At 49.0% G+C, this 14,816-nt stretch overlaps 5 protein-coding genes across 5 annotated transcripts; 3 read left to right on the top strand and 2 right to left on the bottom strand.

Moving 5' to 3' along the window:
• Positions 1-249: 249 nt before the first annotated feature.
• Positions 250-623, top strand: F5891DRAFT_981187 (uncharacterized protein; the record flags this gene model as incomplete). The annotated part of the gene is made up of 2 exons (XM_041377084.1): positions 250-400; positions 457-623. The coding sequence occupies 2 exons, from the start codon at positions 250-252 to the stop codon at positions 621-623; spliced, it is 318 nt and encodes a 105-aa protein (XP_041225002.1).
• Positions 624-1,078: 455 nt separating this feature from the next.
• On the top strand, positions 1,079-2,500 carry F5891DRAFT_1039533 (uncharacterized protein). The gene is made up of 3 exons (XM_041361950.1): positions 1,079-1,151; positions 1,942-2,023; positions 2,069-2,500. Exons 1-3 carry the CDS (start codon positions 1,143-1,145, stop codon positions 2,230-2,232), a joined length of 255 nt encoding a protein of 84 aa, XP_041225001.1. The 5' UTR covers positions 1,079-1,142; the 3' UTR covers positions 2,233-2,500.
• A 2,431-nt stretch (positions 2,501-4,931) lies between these two features.
• F5891DRAFT_411887 (Ca-transporting ATPase) lies at positions 4,932-10,273 on the bottom strand. The gene is made up of 11 exons (XM_041371733.1): positions 10,195-10,273; positions 8,940-10,118; positions 8,752-8,886; positions 8,571-8,693; positions 8,205-8,517; positions 7,998-8,151; positions 7,866-7,945; positions 6,978-7,804; positions 5,932-6,931; positions 5,522-5,882; positions 4,932-5,472 (listed from the first exon to the last, which is right to left on the bottom strand). The coding sequence occupies exons 2-11, from the start codon at positions 10,008-10,010 to the stop codon at positions 5,250-5,252; spliced, it is 4,287 nt and encodes a 1,428-aa protein (XP_041225000.1). The 5' UTR covers positions 10,011-10,118; positions 10,195-10,273; the 3' UTR covers positions 4,932-5,249.
• Positions 10,274-10,712: 439 nt separating this feature from the next.
• On the top strand, positions 10,713-12,252 carry F5891DRAFT_411856 (uncharacterized protein). The gene has a single exon (XM_041371732.1). The coding sequence runs from the start codon at positions 10,957-10,959 to the stop codon at positions 11,824-11,826; it is 870 nt and encodes a 289-aa protein (XP_041224999.1). The 5' UTR covers positions 10,713-10,956; the 3' UTR covers positions 11,827-12,252.
• A 481-nt stretch (positions 12,253-12,733) lies between these two features.
• F5891DRAFT_1129040 (glycosyltransferase family 20 protein) lies at positions 12,734-14,598 on the bottom strand (the record flags this gene model as incomplete). Its single annotated transcript, XM_041364350.1, has 6 exons — positions 12,734-13,117; positions 13,174-13,401; positions 13,453-13,620; positions 13,673-13,880; positions 13,930-14,051; positions 14,086-14,598. The coding sequence occupies 6 exons, from the start codon at positions 14,596-14,598 to the stop codon at positions 12,734-12,736; spliced, it is 1,623 nt and encodes a 540-aa protein (XP_041224998.1).
• Between the last annotated feature and the right edge of the window lie 218 nt (positions 14,599-14,816).

Genomic DNA, 14,816 nt, shown 5'->3' with positions numbered 1-14,816 from the left:
GGATAGGTTTATCTTTATATCTGTTGCAATGAGTCTGTGAATTGCAGGAAACGGGAATTATTAATATGCATGTTTTGGTTGGTTACCACGATGATGGCCGAGATCATCCCACCGATAAAAATAACCCTACATTCACATTCAACAGTTCACGCGTTCACGTATATATACTTTGATGACACCGGAGTGTATCTCACCATATCGTTAATATTGTCATACTTTCTCTCCTTCTCATATTCTTTCTTGCACAATATGACCCGCCCCTTTAAGCCACCCCCGCTGGCAAGGGATACTACTGGCTTTCGATGCAACTCACTCAGCGCGTATGCATGGAAGCAATGGACTATGTTTGAGGCCACCTTTGCTATATGTGGTCTAGAACCTTGGGAGAAACTTGTTTTCGGTGAGTATTCCATGTTCGACGACCCCCAACCACTCTTGACCGTCATCCTCATACAGTAATCGTCATGTCTCTACTCACTTTCCTATTCTTTACCGGCCTGTCTCGGATAATACCCAGTCAGTTGATCTCACTACTACCTCGCATTGCATACTATCTCTGGGGCGACGAGCGTGTACTAAACCACTGGATGGATCATGCGGCAGCCAGTGTGAAGGAGCTATAGCCTGAGGTTCTTGATTGGCAGATGGATGTGGGTGTACTTTACGTTGTCTGGATTGAGGCACAAGGGGTCCATCACGTATACCTGTCAAGTATGTCTCTTAGCATTTGATGCAACCCTTGCAAAACTCACGCTGATTTTCATAGGGAGATTGAAGCTACTGTTTAACTGTATTATGTCTCGTACTTTATTCTTCCATCATTTGTCTTATGGATTCTCCGCCCGCGTAACTTTATTATCTCAACTCGCCGAAATACCTGCCAGTACAATCCAAATCCGACCAACAGTGATAAATCTGACAGCTCCGCGCTACCACAAATCACACCTATGTACCTCTATGTATCTCTTACACCATGTACAAAACTACGTTTCATTTTTCGACATCAACAGGAGCCTGGTACTTAGTACTTAGCATGAGCGGAAATGTTGAACTATTTGCTCAGAAGGTGAAACAGAGATGCATATGGTTTAGAACGCAGCGACCTCACGAGCAGATAGCTGGACATAAGGGTCAGGGGTACCATGGGGCTAGTACCAGCAGATCATCACCCTTTGAGTTGCGCCAATGATTTCCGGGCACATTGCCAGAAATAATCAAGCTGAGATGCCAACACATCATGATTCACAGTCACTCATGCTATGATCACATAAAAACATCGAGACCAGCAGATAATATAGCTCGTTGACATACTTTATAAGTTCTGGAACAAAAGATTGTCCGTGTCAACACACGGCGCAACAGCGGGTTGCCTTGCAAGTTGGAACAAAGCAAGCAGTAAAGCTTGCGATGGCCAACGGCGTCCACATCCCGCGCGTGAGTCGACAATGTGTTGTGCGGGTCAACTTTTTCGCAATCAATGATTTGAATGGCTAAGAGTGACGTTACCATTACAGGGCCGGGGCGCCGTTATCACAGCACTTGCAACGAAAGAGACCTACAGCACCGACTCAAAGTTGGTAATGAGGGTGGTCACTGCAACTAAAACATACCAATATTGGCCTTCTTTTGGTTTCTCGGTCTCGGAAAAACTTGGCTCATGACAAAACGTGCGATGCGCCAGCGCAGCGGTGACAAGACTGCAAGATACCCGTAAGTTGTAACCCATTGATCAGGGTGGGACTTGTAGCGCATCACGTGTCAAGAAATCAATGACTTCTATTTCCGCCAATTTCCGCCCTCTCGGGCAGCGTGATTGGATTAACTCAAAGGGCCAGCGGACTATAACTTAAGTACTCGTATTCTTTGTGGAACCATCTTCTACCCTTGCTTGCCTGCTCTTCAACTACAATCGCTCCCTAACTATTTTTCGTCATGGTGAAGGACTACTTATGGAGGCAAAGAGTCAAGTTCGAGTCGACCTTGGCACTGTCTATGCTTGAGCCTTGGGAGAAACTTCTCTGCTGTGAGTCCCATCTTTTCATGTCGTAATTTTCTGATCTGTCCGCAGTGATCATATTCTCGCTTTTGACGATGTTGGTGATGATTGGACTGTTCCAATACTTGCCGCAGCATGTCATGGTCATGCAACGACGGGCCATATATTACCTCTGGGGCCAGGAAGGAGACGTGTTTCGCTCATGGGTGGAGACACCTGGGCTGAAAGAGTTATAGTACGTGCCTAATTTTCCACTCATGAAGGTGCGAGCGTTCTGGTGTTTCATCTGCCTTCATGCTTACCTACCGACACATTTGTCTTCCTAGATCTTCCCCTTTGCTATCTATCTGGATTCATACCTGCCATATCCTTGACTCACCTACGTACACCTCCTTTGTATACTCATACATGACTACAAGAAACTTATATTGCTGAACCAATTTTTGGTGCGCTCCATCATACAGCAGCCACGTGATGACCCAATGATACTACAAGTTATTGGGTTGCAAGACACTCGTTGAGTTTTCTCTGTCTAGCCCGCAGAAACACACATTGTTTCTCATCGACGCTGGGTAAACAAAAATCAAACACGCAAGTAGTCACGCTCCAGCCCATAGTACGTCTTGCCGCACACCGGTCCTCTCGGACGCGACCAGCTTCCGCAAGTGTGCATGACGTTATAAAATCATGCCTAATAGTAAGACTACATTTGGAATATTGATGTGCTTGAAGCTCGGGAGAAGCTCGTCTTTGGTACGTTTAGCCGGCGCTTCTGCCTTCCCTCCCACCGTCCTCATTCGTAGAAACACGGCAGTCGTCATGACACTCCTTGCCTTTCTGTTCCTCACTGACTGCGTTCGCTACCAAGTTGAGAACTTGATACCCCCGGTATCTCGTTATGATCTAGCATAGGCTCTCTTATTACCTCTGGGGCGGTGAAGGCGGGGTATACCGGCATGGACTCTGAGCGCGTAGACCCAACCAGAACTTCAGAGAGCAGTGTCGGTCCGGGTACAGAGCGTTGACACGACAACCCGCCGTTACTAAAGTCATCTGATTCCGCGACGACGTTATTTTCAAAGTTCTCTGATTCTGCCACATGACGTCGGGGCGGTAAAGATCCAGCAAGTAGTAGAACGCCCGCTTCTCTAAAAAAATGACAAGTGACTTTGCCAGTAAGAGACGAGCTACGATATCGGATAAGATGTTTCAACATTGGTTAAGCTTTTAGAAATTTTGAGTAAGGAACAAAGATCTTCGTTGTGGTGTTGTGTTTATATTGGGAGATGGACTTCAACTAAAGTCTGCACCACCACCATGAACCGATAGGGTTTCTCGCTTCTCAACCGCGGCAATCCTACGCCTTGTACTAACCTTGACTATTTGCATTACCTCGGGGAGAGTATACATAGCTATCCTCGGGCTTTTCAAGTCCAGTGCTTCCTCGATCATAGTAAACCACGACGTAGGCAGCCGCCGATCGATTTCTCGGATCCTAGTCCTAATATTATGAGCTCAGGTGACTCTGCAGTCCGCTGGCTGAGTACTGCAAGGATGAAATTTTGGTCTCGCTCATACATGATCACGGACCACATGCAATTCACACAGCTCCGCCAACGTTTTTTCATCAAGTCAAGTATGTACATGGTCTAGCTCTGGTCTCCGCCTGTAGCCAGCACGGAGCTCGATCAACGCAGCTAGCAGAACAGCCATCCTAAAACATACCCAGAGAGCGCGTCCGTCTGGTGCTGAATGCCACCGCGTGTTGATAGCATGATGTCTATCATGTGAGACAGGCTTTCATGAGCACACGCACAAAACGGCGTTCTCAGCACTTGAGTACACCCAATGCTTATGCTGTCAACAACGCACGTACCTGATTTTTTATGAACACAGGATCCGTCATCACTCTACACTTGGATTTTACTTCACACCTACGCCCCTATACTTGCTCACAAAATACATTGCATCGTGCCGATTGTCACGTCGAAGCTACGAGTGTAGGGTCCCTGGGCCTGGGAATAACCACCGCTCGCTCTCCAATCTGACGCAGTTTGATAAAGAGTTAAAATAAGAGAAAAGCAGATCCGCCCGCTAAACCTATGCAGCGCAGTCCGCCACCGCTGTCAACTTGGCAAGCCAGTGCCTATTCCCAAGAAGGCACGTCGGCGTGGGTCGCGTTCTGTACAGAATTTCCAAACAATTCCAAATTCATCGACTGATTTTTTATGCCGCGGCTGTACTCTGTGCCAATTGACGGATGAATTTTTTTTGTCCTTGGCAACAGGACATTGTGAGGCGCGTTCCAGAACGTCATTCTACGATTCTTCAGCATGCACTAATCTGGCTGGCGGCGCATGTGTCATCCTTCACGAAACGGCACCATCACGATGGCATGGTTCGGAACGGCTGTCGGGCTGTGCATGGAGCTACTAGATCAGTGACCGGATGTACACTTTTCCCCCATCGAGCACAAGGGCCCCGGCCTAATACTAAGCAGGATAGGGAACGCGATTGTCCCTGACATGGACAGGCCAAAGCTTTTCAGCCAAAACGTCACGCTGCACCTCTTGCAGTTTGACACGAAGCCATGGACATTTGGGGAAAAATATATCATTTGTTATAGAAATATTGGTAAAGGGGTGTGTATCTTATAATAAGAATAATAGTATGGATACAGTAGGAATGTGTGGAGTCAATCTAGTCCTGACATTGCAAGAAGCCGTTCAAAATGCGTAGATTCGTGCGTGTATTGTTATATAAGTGAACGCACGAATTTAAGATGTCACGAAGGGGTTAAGTGAAAGGGGGATACCGTAACATTGTTTGGTGCGTGAAACAGAACGAAGAATGCGTAAAAACGACCAGATGCGTGTCATATGCGTGTTTGGCCGTGAGTGTGGGAATCAAACGTGAAAGGCAGGGTAGATTATGTTATCGTAGATATGATTGGGATGAGTGGAGCGCACATGCACCACGCTTCCCAGTCGTGGCGATGGCCATGAGCCAGTCACCCGGTGGCCCCTTCCATCAGAACGATCGACCAGCGGATTCGAATAGATGCGATTACGACGGCATTCCGCTAGCAGCCTGCGCGTTTATGACTGTGGGTTGGTCGCCTGATATAGATATTGGAATAAAGGATTATGGATAACGACACAGCATGGCAAGATTTCCCCCCTCCGAGTGGCAGGAATCCTCCATTAGTCCGCATAGGGCAAACAAACAGACAGACAAACAATACCCAACACAACTACACCGCGGACGGACGGTTTCCGCGACCCCATTTTGTGTGATACAGTGCATCGTCTGGCTTCGTATCGGGATGAATTTGGAGCCTGCCTTCCCAAAGGGCAGCAGAGGACTTCGAGGGATCGTAGCGAGCAGGGTCCGATAGAGTACCGCGTGATTGTGGTGCCCAGCCAGCTCCGATGGAAGATGCAATAAGCGTCGGGACCATGGTCATCAACGAAGGGCTAGAAAAAATTAAGGATGCCATCTGCCAAACCAAACACTAGCACATACAGAGGAACACGTTTATCATCGTGTAATCTAGCCTGACGACTCTTGACGACGAATGAAGACGAACGAAGTCGCCCACCCCGCAGGTTAGCGAATGTGGCGAGATTATCACGCACAAGTTCAATCGCAGAGTTCCATTCAACCTCTGGGCGAACTTTTGGAAGACCGCCTTGGCGTTTAGGCAGTAAGCGCATTAGTATGAAGAGGCGTTCAAAGGGTCCGTTGGGGAGCAGGCGGATGATCGCACCGAGGGGGATGGATACAAAGCCAAGGGCGAGTGAGATGCCCCATTCACGACCTCCAATACGCGTCACCTGGAATGCGGTGCCCCCGATGAACACGATGATCACTTGCACAGCGATCTCTGTAAACCAGCTGTGAGGGTAGTCCAGACATGATATGACGCGACTCACCGATGAGGGTGATAGCCATAAAGTACCAATTGTCAAGCATGCCTTCAAAGATGTTGAGCTTCCGATCCAGCCTTCGCGAATTCACCGAGTTGAATATCTGAGCAAAAACGAACGCATTGAAGACGAGCGTCTGTATAATGGTGTCATTGCCCGACGTCTCGTCAAACCCCAGGATCTGGGTACCAAGGAAGTGGAAGAGAAGGATGACGGTGATCTGGTAGACGGACTGCAACAAGATCTGCTTGTACATGTTCACAGTGAAAAGCGGTGCCGTCTGCTTATCAGGCGTCCGATTCAGTAACGCCGGCGATGCAGGGTCCGTGGCAAGCGCAAGCGCAGCGAACGTGTCCATGATGATATTGATCCACAACAGCTGAACAGCCGACAGCGCCGACGTCTCAGAACTGGAAGCGATGGCGGTTACGGAAGTGATCACCACAGCAGTAACGTTGGTGGAGATCTGGAACTGTAGGAATTTCCGAACTGCGTCGTTCACGCAACGACCCCACATGATCGCCTTGACGATGGAAGAGAAATTATCGTCCATCAGAATAATGTCAGACGCCTCTTTGGCTACTTCTGTCCCTGCTATGCCCATGGAGAATCCTACGTGCGCTGTTTTGAGAGCGGGTCCGTCATTCGTACCATCGCCAGTGACGGCAACGATCTCCCCGAGCGCACGAAGCTTCTCTACCAGTATCTTCTTGTCTTCAGGCGAAGAACGAGCTAGGACCTGGAGCCGTGGAACGATCTCGAGCATCTGCGATTCATCAAGCTGCCGAAAGACGGGTCCTTCCATGATGATGCCGCCGGCCGTGTATATACCGCACTGCGTAGCGATTGAACGCGCCGTTAGCACATTGTCACCTGTACACATCTTCACGGCGACACTGGCTTTGTGACAATTGTCCACTGCTTCTCGAACACCATCTCTGAGCGGATCTTCGATCCCGACGATTCCGATCAATGTTAGGTCTTGAGCGATGTCATCATATGGGACCTAGAACACATTTAGTATGTCAACATATCACTGAGAATATACCCACTTCGTCGATCGCCGTGGCTTGCACCCCTGGCGGTGGCCAAGATGGAAAGTCCCTGTAGCACAGAGCCATAGTCCGCAGAGTCTGATTCGCGTAGAAAATGATAGTCCTGGAGATGTTCTCTTCCGAGAAGCCATCGATCTCCGCCACCTCGACATCATCAGTGTAGGAGCGAGTACTCCCGTGCTGGTCTACAACAACATGACTGCTGCACAGCTTTGTCAGAATCTCGCTAGCGCCCTTGACGTGGAAGCGATAACCATGCTCGGTTTTGACCACCACGCCCATAGCCTTGCGATCGCTGGAGAATGGAAACATCTGCACGACCTTTGCCGCATCCCTCGTCTCCTTACAATCTGTCCACCCAAGCTCCTTTGCAAAGTTGAGAAGCGCCGTCTCTGTCTTACTTCCCACGAACACGCGCTCTCCACTTTCCTTCTCCACGTCCTCAAATGCGGTAGAGTTCACAGCGATAGCGGCATTAAATAGCGAAAGAAGTGGTCGGCTCAGAACGGTGTTTAGCATTGATTGATCGATACTGAAATCGTCGCGGGGAGGTTTCGCATCAGAGTTCCTGCGTGGGCTTCGACTTCTGTTCGCATTTGTGCGGGCTTGATTGTGTTCTAGTTTGCGCACAAATTTGGCATGGATTCCGATGGAGCCTGCGACCACAGACATGACGTTGCGAGTGAGCGTACCGGTCTTGTCGGTGCAGATGACGGAGGAGTTGCCCATCGTCTCGCAAGAGCCCAAGACGCGTACCAGGAGGTTTTCTTTCGTCATCCTCTTAGTGGCGAATGCTAAAGCGAGAGTCACAGCCAATGGGAGTCCTGATTATAAACACGCTCGTTAAGGCGTAGTGCACTTGACGTAACAAAGCAGAACCATTACCTTCTGGAACGGCGACCACGACCAACGTGACCGAGATGATGAGAATCTGGACAAAAGCCATACCATTCTGGTCGGCAGACCTGTAGCGCACCAATTAGAAAAGTCGCGTATGTCATGATTGAGGTTCGTCACCTGGAAGGCTGGCCTTTAGCGAGTTGCACGATGAATCTGATCATCAGAGAGGAGAAGAGAATGATGCCGGCAATACTTCCAATCTTCGCGATTAATTCAGCCAAAAGGTTGAGCTTCAACTGAAGGGGCGTGTGCTCCGTCTCCGTCCTGAGGGCTAATGGAGTCGGAGTTAAGCGGGACATTGGCTATCAAAGAAAGATGGCACACCCATCATGATCCTGCCGTTAAAGCTCTTCGTGCCAACTGCGACGACGACGTAGCTTCCGATGCCTTCCAGAACCTTGCTACCACTGACGACAAAACAGTCCGTGTGGGTAGATACGTGCTCCCCTCCGAGGGTGTCACCGCTTAGCGCGTGTTTCAGTGCCAGACAATCTGCAAAAGACGCCTTTTTAATAGCATCCGACTCGCCAGTTGCCGCTGATTCGTCACATTTGACGTTGTAGCCGGTTAAGAAGATGCCGTCGCAGGGAACTATTTCGCCGGGTTCCAATAATGCCACATCGCCGACCACGACTTCCTGTGAGCACAAAAAATGATAAAGGCGTGAAATTAAAATGAGAACAAGCTTACTTTCACATCGATGAGACGCTCGATGCCGTTGCGGATGACTTTAACCCCACGCTCTTCCTTTTTCTCGTTGAGAACCTTGAATTGACGTTCCTTCTGCCAATCATTTATCGAGCCAATGACAACCTATGAAAAATTGAACGTTGGATGACCAAAAAAAAAAAAAAAAGTGCAGGCCACTTACGACAATGAGAACCGCGATCATGATGGCAACACCTTCCACCCAATCTACTGGGGGTTCTCCGGTAGTCTGAGGGGTCCCAAAATCTTGAAACAAGCCAAGGGCGAGTGAAACCACGGCTGCGATAGACAACAAGACCTTGAAACACGAGGAGGTGAAGATTGAGTTTGACCGATTTAGTATATACGCACAAGAACTTTATCTTGCAATGCGAGCCACATGAGGGCAAGTAGACTTTTGCTTGTTCGCTGTGGAAGCACGTTTTCACCAAATACACGCTTGCGATCTTCCATTAACGCCGAATGAGGGCCGTCGGGTATTTGAACGTCAGGATGATCGTGTACAGACAAAGGTTGCCGATCATGCCTTTGAGAGTTGCCTAGACCAGCACCTGATCTGTTGTCTGCAGTGCCGGTTGTTGTTAGACCCCGGGAAGGGTCGGTTCCTAGGCCATGAAGAAGGCCGTCTGTGCCCCCTAAAGCCTCGAGTGCGCCGAGATTTTTTGGGTCGAGAAGACTGGCCAACTCGACTGGCCTAAATTTAAATGGACTAGGGTCCACCTGGTCGTCTTGTTCGAGTTCAATTTTTTGGACGTCGGGGTTGGACTGAAGTGATTTGCGGCTGTCTGAAGGGTTTGGCTGAGTATTCGGATCACGTGAAGTAGACGTTTGGACGATGTTGTCGACGGATTTAGCAGGTAGAGACCTGGATAGGATGGAGGCTGTGTCTACGTGTGTGTGGGTAGGAGAAGGCATTGTGCTTGTGGGATCCGATGTAACAGGACGAAGATGAACCATGCCATAATCACCGCTGGCGTGGTCTGGTTCTGTTTCGTCGAGGCTGGCGTGACCCTCATGAGAGCTTGTGAAAGTTGCATTGCTAGGTTTTCGATGGTGAGTGAAGACGTTGTTCATTGAAGAACCGAGGATGTGCAATGAGGAATAACCGTTGTGTTCGTCTGGTTTATTATCCCTGAGGGAAAGCGAGGTAGCGAAATGGCCCGAGGAGCGGCTTGATAGGGTTGGGGACGGAGGGACGAATTGGGAAGCACCGTCGTTTGACGAGACGACTGTGGGGGAGGGTGAATGAGAGCGAGAGTCCAAGGATACTCGACGGTGGGATTGAGGGTGGGGAGACAAGAAAGTTGAATCTGGGAGGATTCTTGGGGAAGGATTTGTAGAGGATGAAGCGAATACCGGGATTACTGTATGATTTGAAGAAAGGTCTGTTGTGACGATCTCAGGTATACCTTCTGGAGCCATGGGACCTTAAAAGTAGAAGATGAACCGGGAAAGAGTTCCAAGTGAGGAAGGGACAGGCGGATTATAAATGAAGGTGACAGAGCGACGAGGCTGTGTCGGTGGAAGATTCTATGTAGAATTCTGATGAGTTAAGGCACGAAAAGGAGGCCATTCAGGGTGTGTAATAAGCCAAGAATACACGTACATGTGTCCATGGGATATCTAAGCAAGCGTTAGATTGAATCAATTGATTGAATACCGTGAAACGAGCTGGTCGAGTTCGACGAGGACGATTTCCTATTCTGACATATCGACGATATTTCGCAAATCATGTCCTTTTTTGGGTACTTGCAGGATTGCATGCGTCCTCGGACGAAGCGACGTCATCGACATTCTGTTATTGACGTCCCAACCCCACCGCCAACACACTACCTTACACGCACGACCAATGTGATTCCCCAGATCTCCTTGGCTTCAGGGGTGACATTTCACCTCCGTCATTTTTCTACATGGAATTCCTATATTGGCTTAGCTAATCAGATTACTTGTCCCCCTTTCTCCATGCTGCAGTCCTCATTGATTCATCGCAGACTTCATTTGAACGCGTGCGTTTGACTTTTGCCTTGACGCTCAGTCTTATCCGGAACCCGAGCCGAACACCCTCTACCGCAGAATTGTTCGCCGCCGCACCTGTGACGTGGACCGTAGTATGTCGGCTAATTCCGAATTATCCCATTAGAGTAAGATCCCGCCTTCTAATTTCATGTCTTCTGCCAGCGTTTCTGTTTAGAAAATGCTACTGGAAGGTTTGCAATATCTTCGCTGGCTACTTATCATGCAAGGTATAATTAACTGTTCTAGGCACAATATCACGTTACCACCTCATGCTTAACCGTCGTCGCCAACTCTCGAACAGAATTTTCTGATCTTTCTACAGATAGCGCAAAAAAATAGATCATGCCAGCCAATGCCCCCATTTCTATTACATTTACCTGCCTCACAGCATCCAATTACCCGAGTCTTGGCTGATGGCACAGTCACACCGTCGGCGTTATCTCATCCTCTTTGCGCAGTCCATGTTGCCATGCGTGACAATCAAACATCCCCTTTCATCCCGCACATCGGGACTGCGAATCATTCTACACGCAATCCCTCTACGGTCATATTGATCGAGTCGGTGTCGGTGCAAGGACGTAATGCAGCCACCATCCTTGGCAAAAATGGTCTAGCGCAGGAACACACAAAAACACTACAAATTTCTTACATGAACTTGCACAGGAATAAGGAATGCACACGTCTTCCGGTTTCTTGCCGACCATCGCGTGAGGCGCGTCACCTGGCCCACGTCCCGCAAACACGACCTTCACTTCAACTTAATGGATCAGAATCTCTCATTTCACTTTACCGATGGCGGTTTCATCGTGTTATAATCGGCGACCATCATGGCGCTCTTGAGCCTGCTATGCAAAAATCATCTCTCTCTTTTGGCCCGGATATGACTCACCACTCTTACGGACGGAGCCCGTGGATCTCAAACGTGCTGGGCGCCCAAGGAAACACATCCTCATACCGTATCTTTGCGATCAAGAAGGACCTTTCAAATCACCCTGCTGTGCTGACAGCTGACAGATACATTCCTTGGCCCATAAAAAAAGGTTGGCGATCCGATCCGCTTCAAACCCAATCTCGGCAAATGTTTTGTTCTACGGATGATATGACTACTACTCCTGCTAATACTAATACTAATACTAATAGTAGCGGTGAAGGGAACGGTATTTGGCGTGTGCTTTACAAGACATCCGCGAGGGCTGGGCTCCCTATTCATCAACTTCTCTAGGAGGCTATTTTACAAGCTCGACGTCAGTACACCGTTCCACGGGACTGGCTCGGAGCTATCTAACGGCGATGCTGCGCTGGAGGGTTAAGCCAAATTTTGAATTCCAAGTCATTCGATCGACCATATGACTCCTTGCGCCAACAAGACAATGGAAAACATCCGGTGACAAAATTGGAGTCTTGTCGCTCACTGCTTCGCTTGTTCCAAGAAGAAGCATGGATTCTGGAAACAAAAAAAAACGCGTTCAGCTCAGCTGACTCCTCGACGCCCCTTTGTTGATTTCAAAGTTTTGCCCGTTGACAACCAAGTCTGCCACTTCACAATATTCACGCTACGATTCTGGATCACCCGCTGAGAATGAGGGTGTGACAGGTCCTGCGCCCCGTTTCGTGTCAAAGGGCTTTTGTCGAAGCTCTTTCAGATGGCTCGGGAAGATTGAACAAAGGCAAACCCTGAGCCGCTCGTTACTAAATCAGGTAACTGACCATCACGGTTCTAATTCATTTCTTAAAGGAACGGCGAGCAGCTTGACGCTTTTCTCGAAAGTCTACAGAGAATCCTTGACGTACGTACGCGCTTCCGGAGCGCTCATCCACCAACCCCTGATATCTCGTCACCAGCTCGCGCTTGCAAACTTGAGATTGTTCTCGAAGACGTTTATGAAACGAGTGGCCGCAGGCATGCATACAAAAAAAAAACGTGTTTGCCTCATGCTACTATGTACTACTTTACTCTCCAGCGTCAAGTAATGTGGGACCCCATCTATGTTCTAGAAAACCACTGAAGATATGGAATAATCATATGGAACAACCAACGTATAGCGCCCCAAGTCAAGCGCAAAGTGTGCAACGCGATCATCCGACCTGGTGCCTAAATAGAAGTTATGATACTTGCCTTCCCAGATGGTCTATACACCCGGGCTTACCACCTGTGGCGTAGGCACTTGTCCCCGAACGAGGTCGCTACCAGCCCCTTCGTCGTTCTTGGGCTTCAACTCGGCTTGACCCTCCTTGTCCACATCGTCTTGTTTCAACTTGCCCATTTCCTTGATGAAGCTCGTGCCCCAAAAGGCCGCGGAGTATTTATTGACGTATTTGAAAAGCTTGCGGTGGTTCTCGGCACGCGTCTCCGTATCCATCGTGACAGCTTCGTGAATCGCGTCAGCGACTTGTTGAGGATCCCACGGGTTCACGACGATTGATCCGTTGAGACTCTGTGCGGCTCCGGCGAATTCGGAGAGGATCATTGCACCCTGACGAGCCTGCTGGCAAGCAATATACTCGTACGAGACCTGATGGTGATGACGTCAGAACATCACCCCATAGGTGAAGAACTGAGAAGATTTACCAGATTCATTCCATCTCTCGTACTCGTCACCAAACAAACGTCACTAATTGCGTAAAGGGCGCACAGCTCGTCGAATGGCAGACTCTTGTGCATGAAGTGTATCGGCATGAATTCGACTGTACCAAACCGACCGTTGATGCGACCGACGAGCTCGTTTACCGTCGATCGTAGGTTTTGGTAGTCTTCGACGTCTTGCCTGGACGGCACAGCGAGCTGGACCAACACCACCTGGTGATGCGGGTAAGTCAAACAGGTATGCACAAACAATCCCACACTAACTTTACCGATCCACTCAGGGTGCTGCGTCAAAAAGAGTTCGAGGGCGTGTAGTTTCTGGGGAACGCCTTTGATGTAATCGAGACGATCAACCCCAACGATGACTTTGACACCATTGAAACGCTGTTCCAGTTGAGCGATGCGAGATTTAACGGATTCTTTCTCTAGGTTCTGCACGTTGTTAACTTTAATGACTCATGTCACTTTACGTCCTGATGCATACCTTGATGAATGAAGCAGGTTCGATGCCAATAGGGAATGTTCCAACGTGAGCTAAGCGACCTTCAAACTCAACACCATTTGGCATAGTGGGCAAGCCCAAGATGCGCGTGCAAGAAGACAAAAAGTGACGAGCATAGTCGTAAGTGTGAAAGCCAATCAGGTCGCAGAACAGGACACCCAGCAGAATTTCACGACGAACAGGGAGGATTCTGGCGCAGGGTCAGCGGGGTAAGCGAGCAATAAAGGAAGATCACTTACCTATAAATTTCGCTGCTGGGGAAGGGTGTGTGCAAGAAGAACCCTATCTTGACGTCGGGTATTCTCTCAGAGGAGATATTAACTTCCTCTTCAATACCTTCCGCGATCTTCGTCAGCTCTTGCTTTTGGTAATCCCCTCCAGGATGACCCGTCAACGAGGCCGCGTAGGATCATGGGAAGGAGCATAAGGTGATAGTCCTGCACCCATACCATGCTCCCGGGTGTGATTTGCGAGCGTACTGTTTCCGCAAATCGGAAGTTGGCCTGACGGTACATGAGCCAATTCTCCTCATCAAAGTTCATTTCTCCTGGATGGTAATGGAATAATGGCCACAAAATAGAGTTGGAGAAGCCGTTATAATGCCCTTCTGCGACGTCATCGTCAAGATATACGGCTTGGCAAGAATATTCTTCCATTAGACGCTTGTCGACGTAAGCTCTGTCTTTCGGTGGAATGTAAAAACCCGGCCAACCGATCCAGGTAAAGCTCAGCGACTTCTTGAAACCGGAGAGGGCTGATACGAGCCCTCCCGAAGACATTTTGAAGTGGTATTCGCCTGAAGCATCTTTCGTGATTGTGATGGGTAGACGGTTGGCGACGACGATGAGATGTTTGCCCTCCATATCTGCAAAGTTTTCGGCGGAGGTTGGGAAGAGAGAGGGTGCCATGGAGAGATGAAATTTATAAGTGAGCGGATCTCTTTGGAAACATGCAGAAGAGGCCGAATACGGGTGATTATCGGATCTCTCGTGATGAAATGGTTGAAGGGCAGCGAGAAGGCTGGCAAACGTTTGTGTGATCAAAGTCCTATCGCGAAAAATGTCTAGATCGATGGCTGAAGACGCTTGTCGATTGACCCTGGATGACGGTGGGTTGAGTTTTAGCT

Source organism: Suillus fuscotomentosus (assembly GCF_016647785.1).
Source record: "Suillus fuscotomentosus strain FC203 chromosome Unknown F5891scaffold_33, whole genome shotgun sequence".
Taxonomy (NCBI): domain Eukaryota; kingdom Fungi; phylum Basidiomycota; class Agaricomycetes; order Boletales; family Suillaceae; genus Suillus; species Suillus fuscotomentosus.
The sequence above is the reverse complement of the archived record's forward strand: the minus strand, read 5'-3'. Positions and strand labels throughout refer to the sequence as shown.